Source organism: Muntiacus reevesi, chromosome 3, assembly GCF_963930625.1.
Source record: "Muntiacus reevesi chromosome 3, mMunRee1.1, whole genome shotgun sequence".
NCBI lineage: Eukaryota > Metazoa > Chordata > Mammalia > Artiodactyla > Cervidae > Muntiacus > Muntiacus reevesi.
Window position 1 is genome coordinate 108,497,384 of NC_089251.1, and position 20,837 is coordinate 108,518,220.

General features: G+C 50.1%; 1 protein-coding gene, 1 long non-coding RNA gene and 1 other non-coding gene across 4 annotated transcripts in view; 2 read left to right on the forward strand and 1 right to left on the reverse strand.

The window, feature by feature from the left end:
• Nucleotides 1-20,837, forward strand: part of LOC136164697 (uncharacterized) — a 39,318-nt gene that overhangs the window by 14,522 nt on the left and 3,959 nt on the right. The window lies entirely within an intron of this gene.
• The window catches only part of ASAP3 (ArfGAP with SH3 domain, ankyrin repeat and PH domain 3), a 47,365-nt gene that overhangs the window by 10,473 nt on the left and 16,055 nt on the right, over nt 1-20,837 (reverse strand). The window contains 10 exon segments of the mRNA XM_065930041.1: nt 230-299; nt 1,428-1,537; nt 1,703-1,789; nt 1,971-2,046; nt 2,462-2,547; nt 2,779-2,890; nt 10,725-10,774; nt 12,094-12,168; nt 15,105-15,250; nt 15,333-15,405. Coding sequence (XP_065786113.1) covers nt 230-299; nt 1,428-1,537; nt 1,703-1,789; nt 1,971-2,046; nt 2,462-2,547; nt 2,779-2,890; nt 10,725-10,774; nt 12,094-12,168; nt 15,105-15,250; nt 15,333-15,405 — 885 coding nt within the window.
• LOC136165646 (U6 spliceosomal RNA) lies at nt 18,220-18,326 on the forward strand. The gene has a single exon (XR_010662651.1). It is a non-coding gene; the product is annotated as a U6 spliceosomal RNA (small nuclear RNA).

Genomic DNA, 20,837 nt, shown 5'->3' on the forward strand with positions numbered 1-20,837 from the left:
CATAATAATCGTGTTCCAGTTAATGTCTCCCCTCTCCCAGCATCTCAAGGATGTGGAGGGTGGACCAGGACCAGCTTGGGGGCTTTGGAGCCCATCCTTCCTCCCGCAGGGGGTCTCCAGCTCCCTGGATCCAAGTTCACGTTTTAGAGGGAGGGCTTGCCACCTGTCTGTTCTGAACACCAGGAGCAGAGGACCATCATGCCCCGAGACCCCCATCCTCCAGGCTCACCGTGCTGTGTGAGATGGTCAGGCAGCCATACTTGACTCCACACTTCCTTTTCTGCCAGACTCTTCGAATTCTAGGGCCCAGAGGGATAGAAAGACCATCACCCAAGGCTCAAACCTAATATCAGTGGACAAGGTCCTGGACCAGGTCTCTGACCCCACCTGTATGACCTCCAGTCCCACTTCTTTACCTTCTCGGTCCCCTGACTCCGACCCCTACACTCCGCACTCCCTGGCTCCCTTCTGATGGAGACACAGCCCTGCCCTTAGAAAGCTCCCAGTCAGATAGGGGAAACAGCCCCACTCCCTGGGAGTCTTTATTCTAAAGGGGACCATGTGACCTTGGCCCTCTGAGAGCTTCCAGTCTGATGGAAGAGACACAGCTCGCAACCTTAGGGACCTCCTAGTCTGAGAGAAGGAATAGGCTCTTGACCACGAGAGATGGATTATGGTTAAAGACAAGGTAATATAAACACTGAGACTCCCAAAATAAGATGGACTTTCCAGGTGGCACTAGTGTTAAAGAACCCGCCTGCCAATGCAGGAGATATAAGAGATGTGGGTTCAATCCCTGGGTCGGGAAGATCCCCTGCAGGAGAGCATGGCCACCCACTCCAGTATTCTGGCCTGGAGAAGTCCAGGGACAGAGGAGCCAGGCAGGCTACAGTCCACAGGATTGCAAAGAGTTGGATACGGCTGAAGCAACTTAGCATGCAAAATAAAATGAGCAAATCCATAGTCAAAGCTACTTAACACTTTTCCTATAAGAGGTAAATATTAACTGGTTTAACCAAGTTATTTTTCTCTGATGAAAACTGACTAGTTAGTAAAAAAAAATTAATGAATGAATCCCATAAAGGCTTTTGCACTTACACCTGATTTCTGTTTTTCACATGAGGGAGCAAGGCACAGCCAACATTTTCATGTCCAGGCATATTCAGTATATTACAACGGTTAAAAGTGAGGCCATGGAGACTGCCCCAAAAGTGTTTGGCACTGCTATTCTCCTTCTTTACATTAAGAACTGCAACATTCAGCAGAAGTTCATGAGCCCAGGATTCTGATGATTTTGCACTGCAGCATGGAGGGCCCTGGAACCCTCAACAAATAATAGGAACAAGCCCTTCAGGCACCTACCTCAACCCTATCATTTACTCTCTGTGTGGCTTCGGCAAGTTACTTGAGCTCTCTGAGTCACTTACCCATCGCTTTTCTTGTACAAAAAGCCGACCTTCTCTGTCCCAAACTGCTTGTTGCCTTGGTGCTGGTGGATGCTGTAGCCACCTCCTGAGTTCTTCCGGCTCAGACTCTCCTGTTGCTTGGACACATGAAGGAGACCTCAGGGCATGTGGGGCAAAGAGCCCTGCTCTGCAGCAGTCTCGTTCAGGGAGACCTTTTCAAGGGGACCCTGTGGGGTCTTCCTTTCTCTCCCTCCCTCCAGGGTGTGCACTTGTTCGGGGATGATTTGGGGGCTGACCTCTCTGCTCTCGAGCTGCAGCATCCCTCGAAGGGAGTCCCGGAGCTGGGTCAGCTTCTGTAGCTCCTCCTCCTGGGCTTGACGCAGCTATGGGATGAAGGGCAGGACCCGGTTATCAGCTGGCAGCTGTGCCAGGCACGGAGCTCATGCCCAGAGCAGCAGGGCAGCAGCCTCGCTCTCTCGGCAGGAGCCAGCTCTTCCACAGACACAGATTTTCCGAGGAGGACAGAGGGCTTGACTACACGCTCGGGGGTGAAACCCGACTTACTGTGTGTACCGAGGCTGCCAGCTTCTCGATGAAGGGGGACAGGCTCTGAGCTGCCTTCAAGCCATCTTGGAAAAAGCTAAGAGTGTAAGGCCAAGCATGGGACCAGAGAGAGGGAGAGATGAAAATGTGAGATGAAGTATGAGAGAAGGAGCTCTAAAGATCCCAGGGCACCTGGGGGTGGTACAGTGTGATGGTCCAGATCCCACTTTCTAGCTATGTGATCTTAGTAAATCTGAGCCTCAGTTTTTGCATCTGTAAAATGGGAATAATATCAGTAGCCGCTCACAGAGGGGTGTGTACAGTACTTAGTGCCCAATACCTGGTGGACATTCAATAAACAGCAGCTGCAAAAAGCATTACCAATGAGGTACATTCACATGTAGAAACTTTGAGGGTCTGCCAGACACTGGGGATGACCCTGTTCTGGGTCGCCTGAAGGGTTAAGGGGCAAGAGACTGTGGGGATAGGGGTGGGACATGGGGGGAACCTACTTGTGCTGAGCGTGGAAGAACTTGATGAGGCTCTGCAGGAAATCAGGACCTTGCTTCATCTGGCTCTCCCCGGCTTTCAGCAGATACTGGGGAGAGGGCGGGGCAAAGTGTGTGACATGAGCAAGAGAGAATCCTGGGGACAAGAGGCTGCTGTCTCCATTCCAGGCTAATCCTTCTGGCCAGGACTGAACCTGGGTGACATCTCAAGGGCCATCTGGCAAGGACCTGGGCTAAGACAGTGACTGGGCCCCCGAGGGTTCAGGGATGTAGACTGGAAGGCACACCCCACCCCGCCCTCGCCCTGGGGCCCCCCTTACCTCACACATGTGCAACTGGAAGACGCGCCGCTCTCTCTGCGTGTCCTGGGCCACCTCCCCGGTGCTCCCTCCTATCACCCTGGCCCGGTCCCTCTCCTTCTCCAGCCTGGCCCTAGGCCCCAAGGAAAGAGAGGCCTGAATAACTCTCCCTAAGCCCCTGCATGTCCCACCATCCCTACATGCTGCTCTCTGTGCGGGCACACCAGATGAGGGGGACCTGCCTTTGTGCCAGCTCTTGGGGGACAATGGTCAGCAAGGTGGATGCAGAGAACCTACAGGCGGGCAGCGGGGAAAGACATAAATCAAATCACAGCCTTGCAGAGAGTGAGGGGAGAGTAAAATGGGCATCCAACCTCATCTGGCCTCTCAGGAAGTGATGCTGGAGCTGAGATCTGAAGTCTAAGGAAGCTAGGGCTGGGTGGGAGGATCAGACCACGTGACAGCCAGGAGGCAGGAGAGATAGGGCTCAGCAGGGATGGAGGGAGGTGCTTCCAGGTGCCAGACCGCACAGGGCCTGATTCGGACCTTGCTGAGGTTCTTGGTCTTTGTCCCAAGAGCAATAGGAAGGAGTTAAGTGTTTCTATGCAGGGAGTGGATGGGCTCCCATAGGGCCAGGTGGGATTGGGATTAGAGTTTGCTGGAAGAGATTTAGGACCATGGGGGTTAGAAGGCCCCACAAGGTGCCTTCATTCTCCTAAACCACAGAGCTTCCATTTAGAGCTTAGAAAACCTTGATTCTTTTCTTTTGTAGGTGAAGAAAGCACTTCCCACCCTGTAGCTGAGAGTAAGCGGGGCCTTCCCCTACTGATCTCAGGGCTGGTGGTTTCCCCTGTTTGGGGTTGGGTGGAACTGTGGGCAGATAGTTTCCTGGAAATCCCACACCCATTAGACCACCCACTCCCAACCAGGAGAGTATTTCCACACCTGGGGCTGGACGCATGAGCCTATGTGAAGGAGACAACTTGCATACGTTTTGCTTCCAAGTGAGTGTCAGAGAAGACAGACGTGGAATAACGTTACACCTGCATTACTTCCCCTCTCTAAGCCTCAGTGTCCACATCTGGAAAATGGGGCTTTTTATCTGTACCCAGATGAGATAAAGGATGCAAAAGACTTAACACAGAGAAGACACCGCAGCTGTGTTAGAGGTCTCTTTAGGCTGCGGGTCTTCCATCTATAAACAGAGGAAGCAATGGCCTAGACCAAATTCTCAGTCTTAAGTTCTAGGCTTTACTGACTTCAGACCTCTGGGATGGTGCTTATTTGCACAATCTGTCTCTGGAGACCTGAAGAGCGGTTTATCAACCTTGGAACTACAGACATTTTAACTAGATACTTCTTTGATGTGGGGGCCATTCTGTGAATACAGGTTGTTTAGTGGTATCCTTGACCCCTGCCCACTAGATGCCACGAGCATCTCCCTTGTTGTGACAACCAGAAACGTCTCCTGGGGGATCGGGTGGGGGTGCAAAATCACCCCTGGGCGAAAGCCACTGCTCTAAGAGCAGGCTTTTGCAGGGTTTTTAGTGGTTTTGTCTTTAATTTTCTTTGAAGTGGTGATTCTTCATTTCCCTAAAGCTTTATAATACCCGGAGAGGGAGTCTGTGGCAGAAGAGTTAGGTGGAGTGGAGTTAGGTGGGGACTGACCCTGTGAACAGGCTTGGGGGTCAGGGCAGATGCTTTTTTTTGGGGATCTGAAGATGAGCGGCAGAGACAGAGGCGATGGCCAGGCCTGAGCAACAATGAGCCTGGCAGCTCATTAAGCAGAACGGGACTGTGGGGGCAGAGAAACAGCGGGAGGGCAAAGGAGCTCCTGCCTCCACTGTTACCATGTCTGTAAACAGGGAAAATGGAAAAAATAAGCTAAATATCTATCAACGGGAAGTGGTTAAATAAATTATGCTATGGCCACATATAGGGATACTATGCAGCTGTTAAAAAAGGATGGGGAATACACTGACATGGAAAGCCTGCTCCAGAGTAAACGGACCAAAAGAAAGCCACAGTTCAGTACAGTGTCGTGTCCAACTCTTTGCGACCCCATGGACTATACAGTCCGTGGATTTCTCCAGGCCAGAATACTGGAGTGGGTAGCCTTTCCCTTTTCCAGGGGATCTTCCCAACCCAGGTGTCGAACCCAGGTCTCCCACATTGCAGGTGGATTCTTTATCAGCTGAGCCACAGGGAAGCCCAGTACAGTGGCTAGAAATGTGGATTTTGGATTTATGGCAGCTCCCTTATTTAACCTTTATGCATCTTTCTAAACCTCACTTTCCCCATTTCCAAAAATAAGGCTAATACTGTCTAGGTCTCAAATGATCTAACACATTGGAAACATTTAGTACAGTCCCTGGTGTGTGGTAAGGCCCTTAATAAATGGCAGGACTATGATGCTGCTAATAACACTGATGATTAGAGTAATAACCTGGTGATTCCTTCAGATACTCTTTTTTAGTGTAGGGTACTTCCTATTTAGGGCTGCCCTGATGGCTCAGCTGGTAAAGAATCTGCCTGCAATGCAGGAGACCCCGGTTTGATTCCTGGGTTGGAAAGATCCGCTGGAGAAGGGATAGGCTACCCACTCCAGTATTCTTGAGCTTCCCTTGTGGCTCAGCTGGTAAAGAACCCGCCTGTAATACGGGAGACCTGGGTTCTATTCCTGGGTTGGAAAGATCCCCTGGAGAAGGGGAAGGTTACCCAGTCCAGTATTCTGGCCCGGAGAATTCTGTGGACTGTATAGTCCATGGGGTTGCAAAGAATCGGACACGACTTTCATTTCCAATAATTTTTTTTTTTTTTTTATGTAGGGTCTAATGGAGATTAAAGGATAGAGGTTATTTAGTTCAGGATGAAGATAAGCCGTAAAGTATGATACAGGGCCTTGTGAATTATCATAGCTCTGTCCTTCAGCCTTAGCTATGGTAATTATAGACATTTCCCTACAAAGTCTGATACAGTCACCCAAGATGACCTCACCTCACACTAATCACACTAATCACCTCACACTAATAGCTGGGAGTGCTTTTATTGCAACACACACACCCCCACCAAGAAAATAACAAGTTCCATTCCCTCCCTGTCCTCAAAGGATCACTAGTGTTTTTTTTAAACATTTCAAACCTTAAGAATATTTTTTAAATTTCCTTTGAATGGAGTTGCAGCAGGAGTGAAATAAAATAGTGGAAAGTGCTGAAATGCCAGTTACTAAGAAGGCAGAGACAACTGGAGAAGGGGACCACAGCCATTGTCTAATGTGGTCCAGGGGATGAAAAACAGGTACCAGCAGAGTGAGGATGGCGGGGGCGGGGGTGGGGGAGATGGGAGAGGAAAGGAATCAAAAGGAACCGTGCACCTGCCAACCTGACCCCTTGAACCACCTCTCCTGTGATGCCTTTTCCAATCACCCTTCTCTTCCACCCACCTGCCTCTTCTGCCGCCTCTGTGCTGATACCATCACTAGGGCACTTTTACTTTGTATTTTCATTATTTGGGGACTTTCTTCTTGTTAACAAGCCAGTGGGATCCACTAAGGCAGGGATTGTGGTGGTATTTTTTTCCCCTCACTACTCTACCTAGAAATTGGGGATCACAGCCCCTTTCCCTTCCAAGAATGATAACTGATGTAAGGAGCTTATCACAGCAGCTGGCACAAAGGAAGCTCTTAAGGAAGTATAAGTATTAGCTGCTATTATTAATATTTATTTTGAAAAAGATCTATTTATTTGGCTGTACTGGGTCTCAGTTGAGGCACGTGGAATCTTTAGTTGTGGAATGTGGGACCTAGTTCCTTGACCAGGGGTGGAACCCAAGTCCTCTGCATTGGAAGCATGGAGTCTTAGCCGCTGGGCCATCAGGGAAGTCCCTTAATAATTATTTTTAAGCGATAATTTTGTGCTGTGTGCTCTGCTAGACCCTTCACACACTAAAGCAACAACCCCGTGAGGCAGGAATCATGACTTTATTTTATAGACAAGGAGCCTGAGGCTGAAATGATAAGTGACTTGTCCAAGCCACACAGCCGCTAAGAACTAGAGCCAAGACTTGAACCCAAGTCAGCCTGACGCTAGAGCCTTAGGGAGGGTGCTGGCAGCCAATGCTGTGGCTCAGATTCATTCCATCCCTCCTTCCCTGCCTGGCTTCCCCCAGCTGGTGACGGTCACAGTGTCTCTTCTGATAGATCATGGTCAGAAACTATTTTACAGAAGGTGAAGCTGAGACCCAGAGAAGGGAGGTAATGGCCCCAGATCCCAGGCTGGTGGGGGAAATGCTAGGAGCAGAGGTCTGGGCTTCTGCCTGTCTAGCCTATGCTGTTATTCTGGCCCCAGTTCTGGCTCAGCAAGAGGGCAAATAAGTACGTGTTGAACTGCAGTGCCAGGCGCTGTCTGTGTACTGCATCTCATTTCATCTCCACATCAGTCCTGGAAAGTAATGTTGGCTCCATTTTTCAGATAAGGAAACACCCCTGAAAATGGAATAGCCTAGATAACTGTGTCCCTTGCCCAGGGCCTGGGATGCCTTTCTTAGCCACCCCAGGTGGGGAGGGGACCCTCCTATAGGAACAACCCGTGCGTGAGAACCTGGTGGCTAATCAGCAGATGTTATCAGGACCCTGGGTCCTCGCAGCTGCTACCCAGACTGGTTTGGTAAGAATGAAGTGGAATTACACAGCAACTTCTGGCTTGCTAATATCCAGCTACACCTGAAGCCCTCATAAAAGGAATGTACACAGTCACCTGTGCTAGGACATATGGCTCAACCTATGTAACGTGAGGAGGAGACAGGAGGCTACGTGGGGTGGCAGGAAGCGCGCCAGACTCAGAAATCCCAAGTTCTAGCCCAGGCCCTGTTGATAACTCACGGCATAACCTCAGCCAAACCTCTCTCGCCGTCGTTCCACAGTCTTTTCTTTAAATGAAACCTCATGCAAGATCAATATATCAATCTGGTAAAAGCCCAGCTGCTTGGGGAGGTCAGCAACATAGTGCTTATTCTTTCTATTTAGTAGATCGGTGATCCCCAGTGTTTTTGGCACCAGGGACAGGTTTTGTGGAAGACAATTTTTCCACGGACCAGGGGTGAGGATAGTTTGGGGATGGTTCAAGTGCATTACCTTTATTGTGCAACTTTATTTCTGTTCTGTGGCAATCTCAGGATATTCTGCCTTGACTTTAGGGTTAGGGTTTGCCCTCCCATGAGAACCTAATGCTGCCACTGATCTGATAGGAGGCAGAGCTCAGGTGGTAATATGAACGATGGGGGACAGGTGTAAATACAGATGAAGTTTCACTCTCTTGCCTGCCACTCATCTCCTGCTGCGCAGCCCAGTTCCTATCAGGACTGGTACTGGTCCATGGCCCAGGGGTTTGGGGATCGTTGGAGTGGATGATGTCTTGAAAGGCTAGGGGCTCAGTCAAGGTAACCCAGGAAGACAAAGGCTTTGTGATCCCACACCAAATCATAAAGAGTAATTTGACATGATGAACTCGAAGGAACCGCTGAGCTACAGCCAGCCCTAAATCATAAAGAGAAAGGTCTTCCGTCTGCGTGTCCACACCCCTCCCCGGGCCTCTGATGAGAACGGGTAGCCACGCCCATCACAGTCCCACATCCTTCACCACCAGCTCTACACCCACAGCTGGGGCGCACATGGAGACCCTGGTGGAGGAGGCGTTTCAGCCTTCCATCGGACTCAGGGAGGTCCCCGTGGTGCTGGGAGCTTGAAGAACAATAAAGCTCCAGGAACTACTTCTTGGAAAGATTCTACAGAAATAATCATGGGTGGGAGCAAGGATGTAGTTGCAAGGATGCCTCCCGAACAACAGGGGCAGATTAAATACATGGTGGGTGGTGCATATGCTGAGACACAGTGCACCCATTTAAGCGACCTTGTTAGACTTCCTGGTGGTCTAGTGATGAAGAATTCGCCTGCCAACGCAGAGGACACAGGTTCGATCCCTGGTCCAGGAAGATTCCACGTGCCACAGGCAACTAAGTCTGTGTGCCACAGCTACTGAAGCCAGCACACCCTAATGCCTGTGCTCCGCAACAAGAGAAGCTACCGCAATGAGAAGTCCACACACCGCAACCAGAGAGGAGCTCCCACTTGCCACGACTAAAGAAAGCCTGAGCGCAGCGACGAAGATGCAGTGCAGCCAAAAAAATAAATAATAATAATAATGTAACATTGTATAAAAACATGTAGTGATGTAGAAAGATGGTCATGATGTATTTTTAAGCAAAGCCCCCCAGTATAATTATTATGATATTGATTCTGAAAAAATAGTTCTTTATACATAGAAAAATGATTAGATAGATGTTAATACTTTAGGCTTAGAAACAAAGGGTCAAAACTTCCCTGGTGGTCCTGTAGCTAAGACTCCACACTCCCAGTTCAAGGGCCTGTGTTTGATCCTTGGTCAGGGAACTAGTGGAGAAGGCAACGGCACCCCACTCCAGTACCCTTGCCTGGAATATCCCATGGACAGAGAAGCCTGGTAGGCTGCAGTCCGTGGGGTCGAGAAGAGTCGGACACGACTGAGCAACTTCACTTCCACGCATTGGAGAAGGAAATGGCACCCCACTCCAGTGTTCTTGCCTGGAGAATCCCAGGGACGGGGGAGCCTGGTGGGCTGCCGTCTACGGGGTCGCACAGAGTCGGACACGACCGAAGTGACTTAGCAGCAGCAGCAGCAGGAGGGAACTAGATCCCATATACCACAACTAAGAGTTTGCATGCTGCAGTGAAGACCCGGCACAGTTAAATAAACAAATAAATTAAAATGAATGTCCAAATAAAGAAAGAAAAGAAATGAAGGTTTTTCTTCCGGGTTTTTGGTCCTTCCCCCTCTCCCCACGTTTTTGTTTGTTCTGGCCAAGCCGCACAGCTTGTGGGATCTTAGTTCCCCAACCAGGGACTGAACTGGGTCATGGCAGCGAAAGCACCAAGTCCTAACCACCGGCCTAACCCAGGAACTCCCCTTCCACCACTTTTTAAAAATGATGAAATTGCAGTGCTACCCACACTATGAAAAAAATTCTAACAATAGAGGAGTGCTAGATATCTCCCTGCAGGGCCCTAATCTTCTCCTAAGGATAACTTAAATTTTTTCCTCTTCTACTTCCTCATAGCTTCCAAAGTTACTCATAATGAACACATACTGCTTTCGAAAAATGCAAGAGAAGCCAACGTTTTACAGAGAAGAGTAAACAGTGCCTTGAGGTTCAGTGGGCCCGGCTGGGCCGGGGCAGAGGGCTGGGGCAGGGACTTGGACAGAGTTTAGAAGGCAGAACCCAAGGAGTCCCCACTCAGGGAGAGTTGGTCACTGGCCACCTGGGGCTCCTTCTGTCGCCATAATGTCCCAGCAGCTAGTGAGAAACCCGGTTGGTGCACCCAAGAGGCCTGGGTATGGCCTTTCCTCCTCTGTGTCCAACTAAATGTTTACAGATACTGCCTGGTGTTGCAGAAAAGAGGATCACTGAACATGAGTCCCAGGTCTGCCTCTGCCTAACTGTATGGTCTTGGGCAAGTAACTTAACCTCTCTGAACCTCTAAGTCCTCCTGTGATAACTGGGATACTAATATCTCCCTCAGAGGGCTGGGTGAGTGTGAGCAGGGATGTCTGGCACTTGGAGGTGTTCAGTGAATGGATGCTCCTTTCTGTCTCTCTACCCACGTTGGCATCACCAAGCAGGAGGGCCTCTGAGAGGAGCATCTTGGGGTCCTTTCATAAAAGCTCCTCCTTGGTTGTCTCGTGGTCAAGCCCCCAGACTCCTTTCAAGGTCTGGGCATAAACCACCCCCTCCTGTAAACATTTCTGGAGACCGAGATGCCATGCACTTCCAGGTGACACGCCCTGGTAGCACTTGGGTTCCTCCCCACATCCAGCCTCCTGCTGCAGCAGAAGCATCACTCTCCCAGCCAAACCACCCTGGCCACAGTCACTTACATTTTGGCTTCGTAGTCCTTCCATGCCTTCTCCAGCTGCTTTTTGGAATCCTGTAGTTCAGAAAAAAAAACAATTTGCCTGAAGAGGGTCTTGGGGTCTGGAACTGACAGGACACTTTGCTACAATTAGGGGGACCCTGTGTCTGCAGGCTGAGAGCTACCCTCCAACCAACCCATGTTCACATTAGCCCTGACTGCAAACCTCACCCCCAAATTAAACCCCGCTGACCCACTTCTCAGAGTGGAGTTCCTTCTGCCAACTGACCTCTTCCCACAGTTGCCAGTAATCAGTCTGAACTGGTAGGCTCAGGCCTAGGTTATTGGGGCTATTTGGGGGGGGGGGGTCTGCCCTGAGTCCCCTCCCTTATAAGATGGAGATCACTATGAGGGAGAAGAGGGAGGATAAAGATCAGAATCCTTCCTCTAACTTTGTCCCACTATTTTCTCCTGCCTGGTTCTAGCTCATCCTTTCAACCGAAAGGTAGGGGTTGAGGGACATATGCACAGAGAGGCTAAGATGTCTACCCAAGGACACACAGCAAGCCAGAGAGACCTGGCTGATCCCTGGCCTAGTTTGCCTGGGCCCCATCCAGAGGGCTGCTCACACCCTTCAGAACATTCAGCCCCGACATTTAAGGTGTCTCAGTTCGCCAGGTGAAAAAGCTGCCGGTCTGGTTTGGTTGGTTTCCAGGCTGTTGCTTAGCCAGGGGCAAGGAGGGAAGCCTGCGGAGGCTGGGGTGGGGAAGGGGGGATGACTCCTCCCCTGGGCCTTCTGGAGCAGACTTCCCAGGGAGATTATCCTGTCACTTTCTTTGAGCTCCGGTTTGCCTCCAGCCAGGGGTTGCCTGGTACAGAGAGCACAGTAAGTATACTGGCTCCTCCACTGACCAGCTGGGTAGACTGTAAGCAGGTTATCAAACACCCCAGGCTCAATTTTCTCAACCGCAAAATGGGGATGAGAGCACCTACAGAACACACCTCATGGGGTTGTTGTGATTCCTTGAGCTATTTTCAAAAGGGCCCTGGCTCACCTAGGCTCACCCTAGACCTGGGCCCTCCTGTCTTCCTGGGGGTCAATAATAGGGACAGCTCACCCACTGTGATGGAGAAGGAAATGGCAACCCACTCCAGTATTTCTGCCTAGAGAAACCCAGGGACGGGGGAGCCTGGTGGGCTGCCGTCTATGGGGTCGCACAGAGTCGGACACGACTGACGCGACTCAGCAGCAGCAGCGGCAGCACCCCCACTGTGACGGCTTCACTTGGCCTCCGTCCTCAGCCCAGCCCCGTCCCCTGCTATGGTCTCCTGCCTGCCCCCCTTCTCGCTCCATCTCACCGCCTCGGGGCACCCCTCCCCACATGGAAACTCACCTGTCGTCCGTCTCTCAGCTGCCCCTTCAACAGAGAGTCCAGGGGGAAAGAGACAATGTTGTTCAGGTTCTGAACCTGGAAGAAGCAGAGACCCCCATGCCCCACCTTGAGCGAACGTCTGTTCAGCCCCAGAGGGCCCAGGGTACAGTGAAGCGTCACCAGGACAGCACTGGGGTGAAGGAGGCAGGGAGAGAAAGACAAGGGAGTGGAAGGGCACAGGGGGTGGCGGCTCACACTCCTGGGAAAGCTCTTGCCCTCCCCCGACTGATGGGCCTCCACCGCCCGCTCCACTGCATCGCGGTCAGCCCTTCTCTGCTCCTCGGCCAGACTCCGAGGTCCACCTGTGTGGCCCACCTGTTGTTTCTGTCTGGCGAGTTTCTCCACTCCCCTGTAATGTGAGAACCCCTTCCCTATGGTCACGTGGGTTGACCATGGAGTCCCAGTTGACCAGAGTGCGCCATCGGGGGGCCACTGTGATTGGCTCAGGAACAGTCATGTGATACTTTCTGGGACTTTTCTGCCAAAGTCACAAGAGAAAGACTGTCTTGCTTCTGCAAGGTGTGAAGCTGGGCCTGCTGGGCCATCCTGCCCCCTGAGCAGAGACAGAGAGAAACCCTAAGAGAAAGAGAAGGAGCCTGAAACCAGCTGCACGTCTGGTCTTCCCATTACAGGGGTCAGTGAATTCTCTTTTTGAAAATCAACCTCGAGGGGCTTCCGTTCTGGCCCAGTGGTAAAGAATCCACCTGCCGATGCAGGAAACACGAGTTAGATCCCTGATCCAGGAAGATCCCACATTCCCGGGAGCAACTAACCTGTCCATTACAACGATTGAACTTGTGCTCTAGAGCCTGGGAGCCGCAACTCCCAAGCCTAGGTGCTGCAAGTACTGAGGCTCAAATGCTCTGCAACAAGAGTAGCCACTGCAGCAAGACACCCAGGCGCAGCAACTAGAGTAGCCTCCGCTCTCTGCAGCTAGAGGAAAGCCAGTGCGGTAACAAAGACCCAGGACAGCCAGAAATAAAACAATAATAAAATAAAACAAAAAATTAACCTGAGGAGTTCCCTGATGGTCCAATGGCTAGGACTCAGGGCTTTCACAGCCAGAGCCAAGGCGGGCCCAGGTTCAATCCCTGGTTGGGGAACTAAGATCCCACAAGTCGTGTGGCATGACCAAAAGAAGTAAAAAAGATTGGAAGAGAGAAAAAGACTTTTTTAAAAAAAGGAAAAAAAAAACCCAAACAAACCTAAGTTGAGTTGAATTTCTGTGATTTGGCAACTTAAAACAGCCTATGTGATATTTCAGCCCCCCTGTCAAGATATAGCTCAAGTTTCTCCTCCTCCAGGAAGCCTTCCTGACGACTTCTTCCCATGGCCTAAACTGATCTCTTTTCTGAGCCATGGCAGTTCTAGGCCTCTGACCCAAGCTGCTGGGTCCTTGAGTTTGTGCCACACTGCTGATCTTGCTTGGAGTCATCTCACACCTCAGTTTCCATCGCTTGGACTATATGGCTCTCCAAGACAGAGCCTGACTCTTCCCTGTGTCACAGGCCCTGGTACAGCGCCCACCACCGAGTAGACACTCAACAAACATTAGTCTGACCAAAACAAGGGGATGGGGAGTAAAGACAAAGGAGCCCCTGTTCACTGGCCCCTGTTCACTGATTCAGTTGAACCCAAACACTGTTAAAGGCCTCTACTTGCAGGTCAGGGTGTAAGACAGGGCTACACAGAGTTACAATGATAACAGATGGCATTAGCTAACGTTTACTGAGCACTTTCCCTGGAGCAGGCACTTAACTTGAGAAGTCCTCATCCTTGCTCTGTGAGGTGGGAACCATTGTTATCCCCATTTTAATTCTTAAAAATATTTATTTATTATTTGGCTTGCCAGGTCTTGGTTGCAGCACGTGGGATCTAGCTTCCTGACCAGGGATAAAAACTTGGCCCTCTGCATTAGGAGCACGGAGTCTTATCCACTGGACCACCACGGAGGTCCCTTTCATCACCCTGTTACAGATGAGGCTCAAGCAGACTGAGTGACTTGCTCAGAGTTATACACCTCGTGAGCAGCAAAGCAGAGATTCAAGGCCTTAGTCTAAGCCTGAGGTCTGGGTGCTTGATCACTAAGCAACTTGCTTTACAGAGATGATGTGGTCCTCGCCTGCCAGGGAGGGCCCTGGTGGGTCTTCAGCCATGAAAGTCAGCCCTAAAGCTATGAAGCCTGGGGCGGGGAGAGGGGTTTTCCTGGGAGGCAGTTCCAGCAGGCTAATTATGCTCGGATGCTGGGTTCAACTCCACCTGTGTGACCTCAGGTGAGGCAATTAACCTCACATCCTAGTCTCCTAACAGGTGCAGAGGGGACAATGGTGAAACCAACCCCACAGGGCTGTGCGCCAGGATGGATGTGAACACACGTGAAGTGCTGAGAGCCGTGCTTGTGTCCGGGAAGAGCTGGGGTCTTGGGGTGGCCTCGAGGTACGGACTTGGGAACAAAGCCATCTCAGGAAGGACCCAGAAGCCACCGGGCCACGTGCAGGAGGGAGAGGTTTACTGAGAGGAGGCGCGTTCTAGGCTTTGAGGGCAAAGGAGGTGTGCTCAGGAAAGCAGAGTACAAAGCCGGTGAAGGAGCGGCGATGGTGCAAAGACAGGAACCAGAGCTTGCCTTCCCCTCTCTCAAGCCTCCTCCAGGGAGCCCTCCCTCCCTGGGCTCTTCCCGACTGTGAGACCTCTCTGCTCCTAGGTGCTCACCACAGAGGAGGAGGAGGAAGGCAGGGAGGGAGAAAGGGGAGGGAAGACACCGACAGGAAGTCAGGGAGGACGAAGAAAGCAAATGGGAGGTCAGAAGTGGAAAGGGACCTCAGGTCATGGGTCAGAGGTCAAGGGGGGCTAGAGGTCAAGGGCAAGCTGAAAGAAGGATGGAAACCAGCCCTTTCCCGGTCAGAGTTTTAAGCCACCAGATTAGATTTGCCCTGAGCCTGGGCTGAGGCCGATGGGGAGGCGCAGGGCCTCACCAGGTTCTTGAAGAGCGCGGCCACCTCGCGGGTGAACACGGCCAAGTTCAGAAAGCCGGTGGACAGCTCATGACTGTTCTGGGACAGGTGGCTGTTGCCCAAGGACTCCACGGCCTCTCGGTACTGCTCCTCGTTCTCCACGTGGCCTGTGGAGGCGCAGAGTTAGGTCCGGGCTGAGGCCGGGGACGGGGCTCCCTTGGCCAGGCTGCCACCGGCAGGCTCACTCACCAAGGCCGGAGCTGTGGATCGCACGCATGGCCTTCTTGATTCTCTGCAAGATGGCTTGGTCTCCTTCCAGCACCTGGAAGCAAATGTGAACAGAGGTTCAGGGACGCTCGGCTGGGAGGGCTGCCCGATTCCGTGATCCCGCCCTCCAAACACACACAGAGTTTCCTCCCTAGGGCCCCCCTGCACCCTCACCAAACGTAAACAGACCACCCTCCCTCACCCAGACCACACAAGAAGCCACGGGCCAGTCACACCCCTCCAGGAAGACTTGCGGGACAAGTAAAGGCAGTGATTCCCAAGGCACGTGGCGTCGTGGGGTGTGTCCGGCTGGGTTTGAATGTCGGCTCTGACACTAACTGGTGTGTCAACCTAGACACATCTATTCACTTCTCTGAGCCTCGGATGCCTCCTCTGCAAAATGGGGATGACACTAGGGAGTTGCTGAGAGAATGAATAGTTTGCTGAATATATACACGAGACTTAGCAAAATACCAGAGGAAAGAATGTGTCCATCTCTATATACTTATTTACTATTTTATTTGGCTGGGTTAAGTCTTAGTGGTGGCATGTGGGTAATTTTGTTGCATCATGTGGGATCTTTCGTTGCAGTGTACCAGCTTCTCTCTAGTTGTGGTGAGCTGGCTTCTCGAGTTGGCGGCGCGTGGGTTTAGTTGTCCCATGGCATGTGGGATCTTAGTTCCCCGATCAGGGATTGAACCCACATCCCCTGCATTGGGAGGCAGATTCTGAACCACTGCATTCCCAGGGGAAGTCCCGACATCTCTATATTCTTGAAAGATTCAGCTGGGGAACACTTGTTCCCCACACCCCAGGCTCAATAAGCAGTCATGTGAGGATGAGGAGGAAGAGGCTGGGATACCAGTGGAGGGGGGAAGGTGAGGAGGATAGAGGGAACACTGAGCCCCCCCTGGACAGAACTGGTGGGACGATATCTGGCAACCTAACCCCAAAGTCCAGGGGTTGCAGAACAAACAGTCAGACTGTAGGGTAGCCAGAAGATGTAATGGAGAGAAGCAGGAGTCACATTTTCCTGAGGGCTCAACCCAGATGGAAACCTCCCAGACCCACTCCTGTTTCAGTGGGGTAGAGAAACTGCCAGTCTCATGAAACCCTCAAGAAATGCAGTCAAGTGGGAAATGACAGAATTAGGGCTGCAAAGGGCCCACAGGTCCACAGGTGAGGAAACCAAGGCCAAGATGGGGGGAGTCTTGCCCAGAGTCAAACAGTGGGGCAAGAGCTGAGCTGGGCTTCCAGAGGGTGCCCTGGGACAGTGCTCCATCCACACATGATGGCCCCATCTTGATCCCAGCCCCGCTACATTTTTTCCAGTGACTATAATGGGATCAAAATGTGATCTCCAAAGAGCTACTTCAATGTGCCAAGGGTTAGCGAACATATTTGGAATGGAATCTGCAAAGATTTTAAACGAAATTCATAGGACACAGATCTTGGAGGCAACGGAGTGTTCTGGAAGCCTTGGGGATGTGGGAAGCCTCTGGAGGGAGAGGGGTCTGGTCTTGAAGGGCAGATCCACTGCCCAGAGGCTGTGTGACTTTGGGCAAGCTCCTATTCTTTCTGAGCTCCCTGATCAGCTGTCTGTAAAATGCAGCAAATAATAATGCCCACCTCTCAGGACAATTATGAGGATTGTACGTATGAGATGATGCACATAAAGGGTTTAGTTTGGGTTTTCTTGATAGTTCAGTTGGAAAAGAATCTGCCTGCAATGCAGGAGACCCTGGTTCGATTCCTGGATTGGGAAGATCCGCTGGAGAAGGAATAGGCTACCCACTCCAGTATTCTTGGACTTCCCTTGTGATTCAGTTGGTAAAGAATCCGCCTGCAATGCGGGAGACCTGGGTTCGATCCCTGAGTTGGGAAGATCCCCTGGAGAAGGAAATGGCAACCCACTCCAGTATTCTTGCCTGGAAAATCCCACAGACAGAGGAGCCTGGTAGGCTACAGTCCGTGGGGTCACAAATAATCGGACACGACTGAGTGACTTCACTTTCACTGTTTCACTTTCTGGAAAGCTAGCTAACTGACTGGAAGTGTTTAAGCTGGGACACCTTCCCTACCATGGGCAAAGAGAAAAGAACAAAGCAGATGTGTAGAAAGAAGCAAATGAGGCCCACCCTGCCACAGAGAGGCACAAGAAAAGAGCTGCCCTGGTTTCCGACAACTTTCCAGATCCTTCACTCTCAGAGGCCCTTCCATGCTTCCTGTCCTTGGGCCTCCATGAAATACCCCTGAATCTACCAACAAATTCCCCTTACAGCTCAAACTAGTTTAAGAGGGCCTCTCTTCCCTGCAGTAGAGCAGACGCTGCTGGTTGGCTCTCCACCCATTCTCTTTTCTTCCTTTAGCAATTAGAACCCTGACTTTTCAAATGGCCACTTGGCCAGTCACAGTAAAGACTACACTTCCCAGCCTACATTGCTGCTAAATGTGGTCACATGACAGAGTTCTGACCAATGGTATGTAACGGACATTTCATTTGTTAGCTTCCAGCAAGTATATTTTAAAAGGAAGGGAGGGACTACACACCTATTAGAATGACCAGAACCCAACACACTGACACCACCAAATGCTGGTGAGGAAGTGGAGCCACAGGAACTATCACACATTGCTGGTAGGAATGCAAAATGGCACAGCCACTTTGGAAGACAGTTTTACAGTTTGCTACAAAACCAGAGACATTTACCATATGATCCAGCAACTGCTCTCCTCGGTATCTATTCAAATGAGTTGAAACTTATTTCTACTTAAAGACTTGCACATGGATGTTTATAGCAACTTTATTCATCACTGTCAAAACTTGGAAGACAATGGACTATTATTTAGTGCTGAAAAGAAATGAGCTATCATGCTCGCTTCAGCAGCATATGCACTAAAATTGGAACGATACAGAGAAGATTAGCATAGCCCCTGTGCAAGGATGACATGAAAATTTGTGAGGTGTTCCATATTTTTTGATGTTGGTGCATGGCAAAAACCATCACAATGTTGTAAAGTAATTATCTTCCAATTAAAATAAATAAATTAAAAAAAATAGAAATACTAACATTTGCACATGAGTCAAGGAAATTGAAAATAGGACAATAAAAAAGAAAACAACAAAAAAATGAGCTATCAAGTCACAAAAGACATGAAGGAAACTTGAAAGGAAAGAAGCCCATCTAAAAAGGCTACATACTATATGATTCCAAGTATATGACTTTCTAGAAAAGGCAAAACTATGGAAACTGTAAAAAATCAGTGGTTGCCAGGGGTTGGAGGGAGAGAGAAATAAATAGGTAGAACACAAAGGAGTTTTACGCAGTGAAATTATTCTGTATGATGCTATGATATTAGACACATCTCACTATACATCTGTCAAAACCCATAGAATGTTCAGCACCAAGAGTGAACCTTAATGCAAACTGTGGACTCTAGGTGATAACGATGTGTTAGTGCAGGTCCACTGATTATAACAAATATTCCATGCCAGCGTGGAATAGTGATGATAGCGGGGAGGTTGTGTATGCATAGGGCCGGGAGGTACATGGGAACTCTCTACACTTTCCACTCAGTTCTGCTGTGAGCTTAAAACTGCTCTAAGAAATAATGAAAAAAAAAAAAAAATAGAAGAAAAAAAAAAAGAAAGGAAGGAGTGACCTCTGTCACGTGTGTGTATGATCAGTTATGTCTCTTTGTGACCCCTTGGAGTGTAGCCCGCCAGACTCCTCTGTCCATGGGATTTCCCAGGCAAGAATACTGGCGCGGGTTGCCATTTCCTATTCCAGGGGATCTTTCCAACCCAGGGATCGAACCCGTGTCTCTTGCATCTGCTGCATTGGCAGGTGGATTCTTTACCACCTGGGAAACCCATTTTTAAGGAGGAAATTCTGATCATAGCCTGGGAATGGGATGGGACTTGGAGAAAGGCACAAAGGTTTTTGGAACTCCTGTAACGAGGCTACCATAGTATGATGAGTCACAAGCTGAGATTCTAGCCCCAGTCTCCTTGAAACTATCTCCCTGGGTGACAGTAGCCCAGCCACATCCCCCCTTCTTTAAAATAGGAGAAAGATAACATCACATGGGGAAAAAATCCATTCTCCACTTAACTCACAGAGTTACTGTGAGGCTGAGATGAGATCGCAGACAAAACAGCATGTGCCAAGGCTTGAGGCATTTGGAAAATATGAGTATGATTTTTACTGTGGTTTGTTTTCGGCCTCTGTATGAGATCAACCCTCATTCCTCATTCCTGTGACTGGATAGGTTAGGAAAAAACAAAAATTAGCCTCTGGACTCAAGGGGGTCTATTTGATCCCCAAGTCAGTGATTCTCAAAGTGGGGTCAGCAGCATCGCATCACCTGAGAACTTGTTAGAAATGCAAATTCTTCAGCTGAATCAGAAAACTGGAGGTGGAGTCCAGCAATTTGCGTTTCAACAAGCCCTCCAGGTGATTCAGACACAAGCTAAAGTTTGGGGATCACTGGTTTAATTCTACCCTTCAGAGATGCAGTAAATCATCATGGCTAAAATTATGAGGCTGGTCCCAAACTACTCGGTCTTGAATTCTAGCTCCATTTAGATATTTGCTATGTGACCTCTCTGTGCCTCAATTTCCCTATTTGAGAAATGAGGATGATAATCATTTTTACTGCATAGGGTTATTGGGGAAATGAAATGAACATACAAAGGTGAAATGTTAGGATACTATTATTTGATTGCTAATAATACTATCCATTTCAAAATGAAACTGAATTTGATTGAGGATTTCTCAACTTTTCCTTGAGCTAATTGAAGATACCTCCCCCCAAACCCATGAGCCTGCTCAGCAAGATGTGGGAACCACGATGCCGAGGGAGCACAGCGCAACCTCTGCCACTGGGCAGCCCCAGAGTGCGAGGTGTTAGAGGTCCTGAGTGCCTGAGGAAGCGTCCTGGGCCAGGCTCTTGCTTGTCACTCTTCCAGTCACACTTTGAGGTAGGCATCACCATCTGCATTTTGTAGATGAAAATGCCAGGGGAAGGAACATGTCCAGGTTTGTCCGGGTCACATAACACTGCAGAGCGGCAGAGTCATAATTTAAACCCAGGTCTGGCCAAGTCCAGGGCCAATGTTCTTTCATTATGAGCAAGCGGCCCCACAGAGACATGGCTCCTTTGATCCTGGAGCTGGATCTGCCTTTGAGCCTGAATCTCAGCTCAGGCATCTTTACCACATCCCCTCAACATCCCCTGACACAGGAAGGGAGGAGGAGCGACAGAGACAGACCTGGCCAGAGAAAAGGAAGTGGACAGTAGCGGCTGGGCCCCCTCTGCAAACACGCCAACAGCTGTCCTACTAGAGAGAAAACAGATTGGTTGAAGTTGATTCTGAAGAGGATTCCCTGGACTGACAGGTAGAAGTTAGAGAGACAGAAACACACATCAGCTCAAACAGAGGAAGAAGTTCCTAAGGAAGAATAAGCGACCCTGGAAACAGTGAGC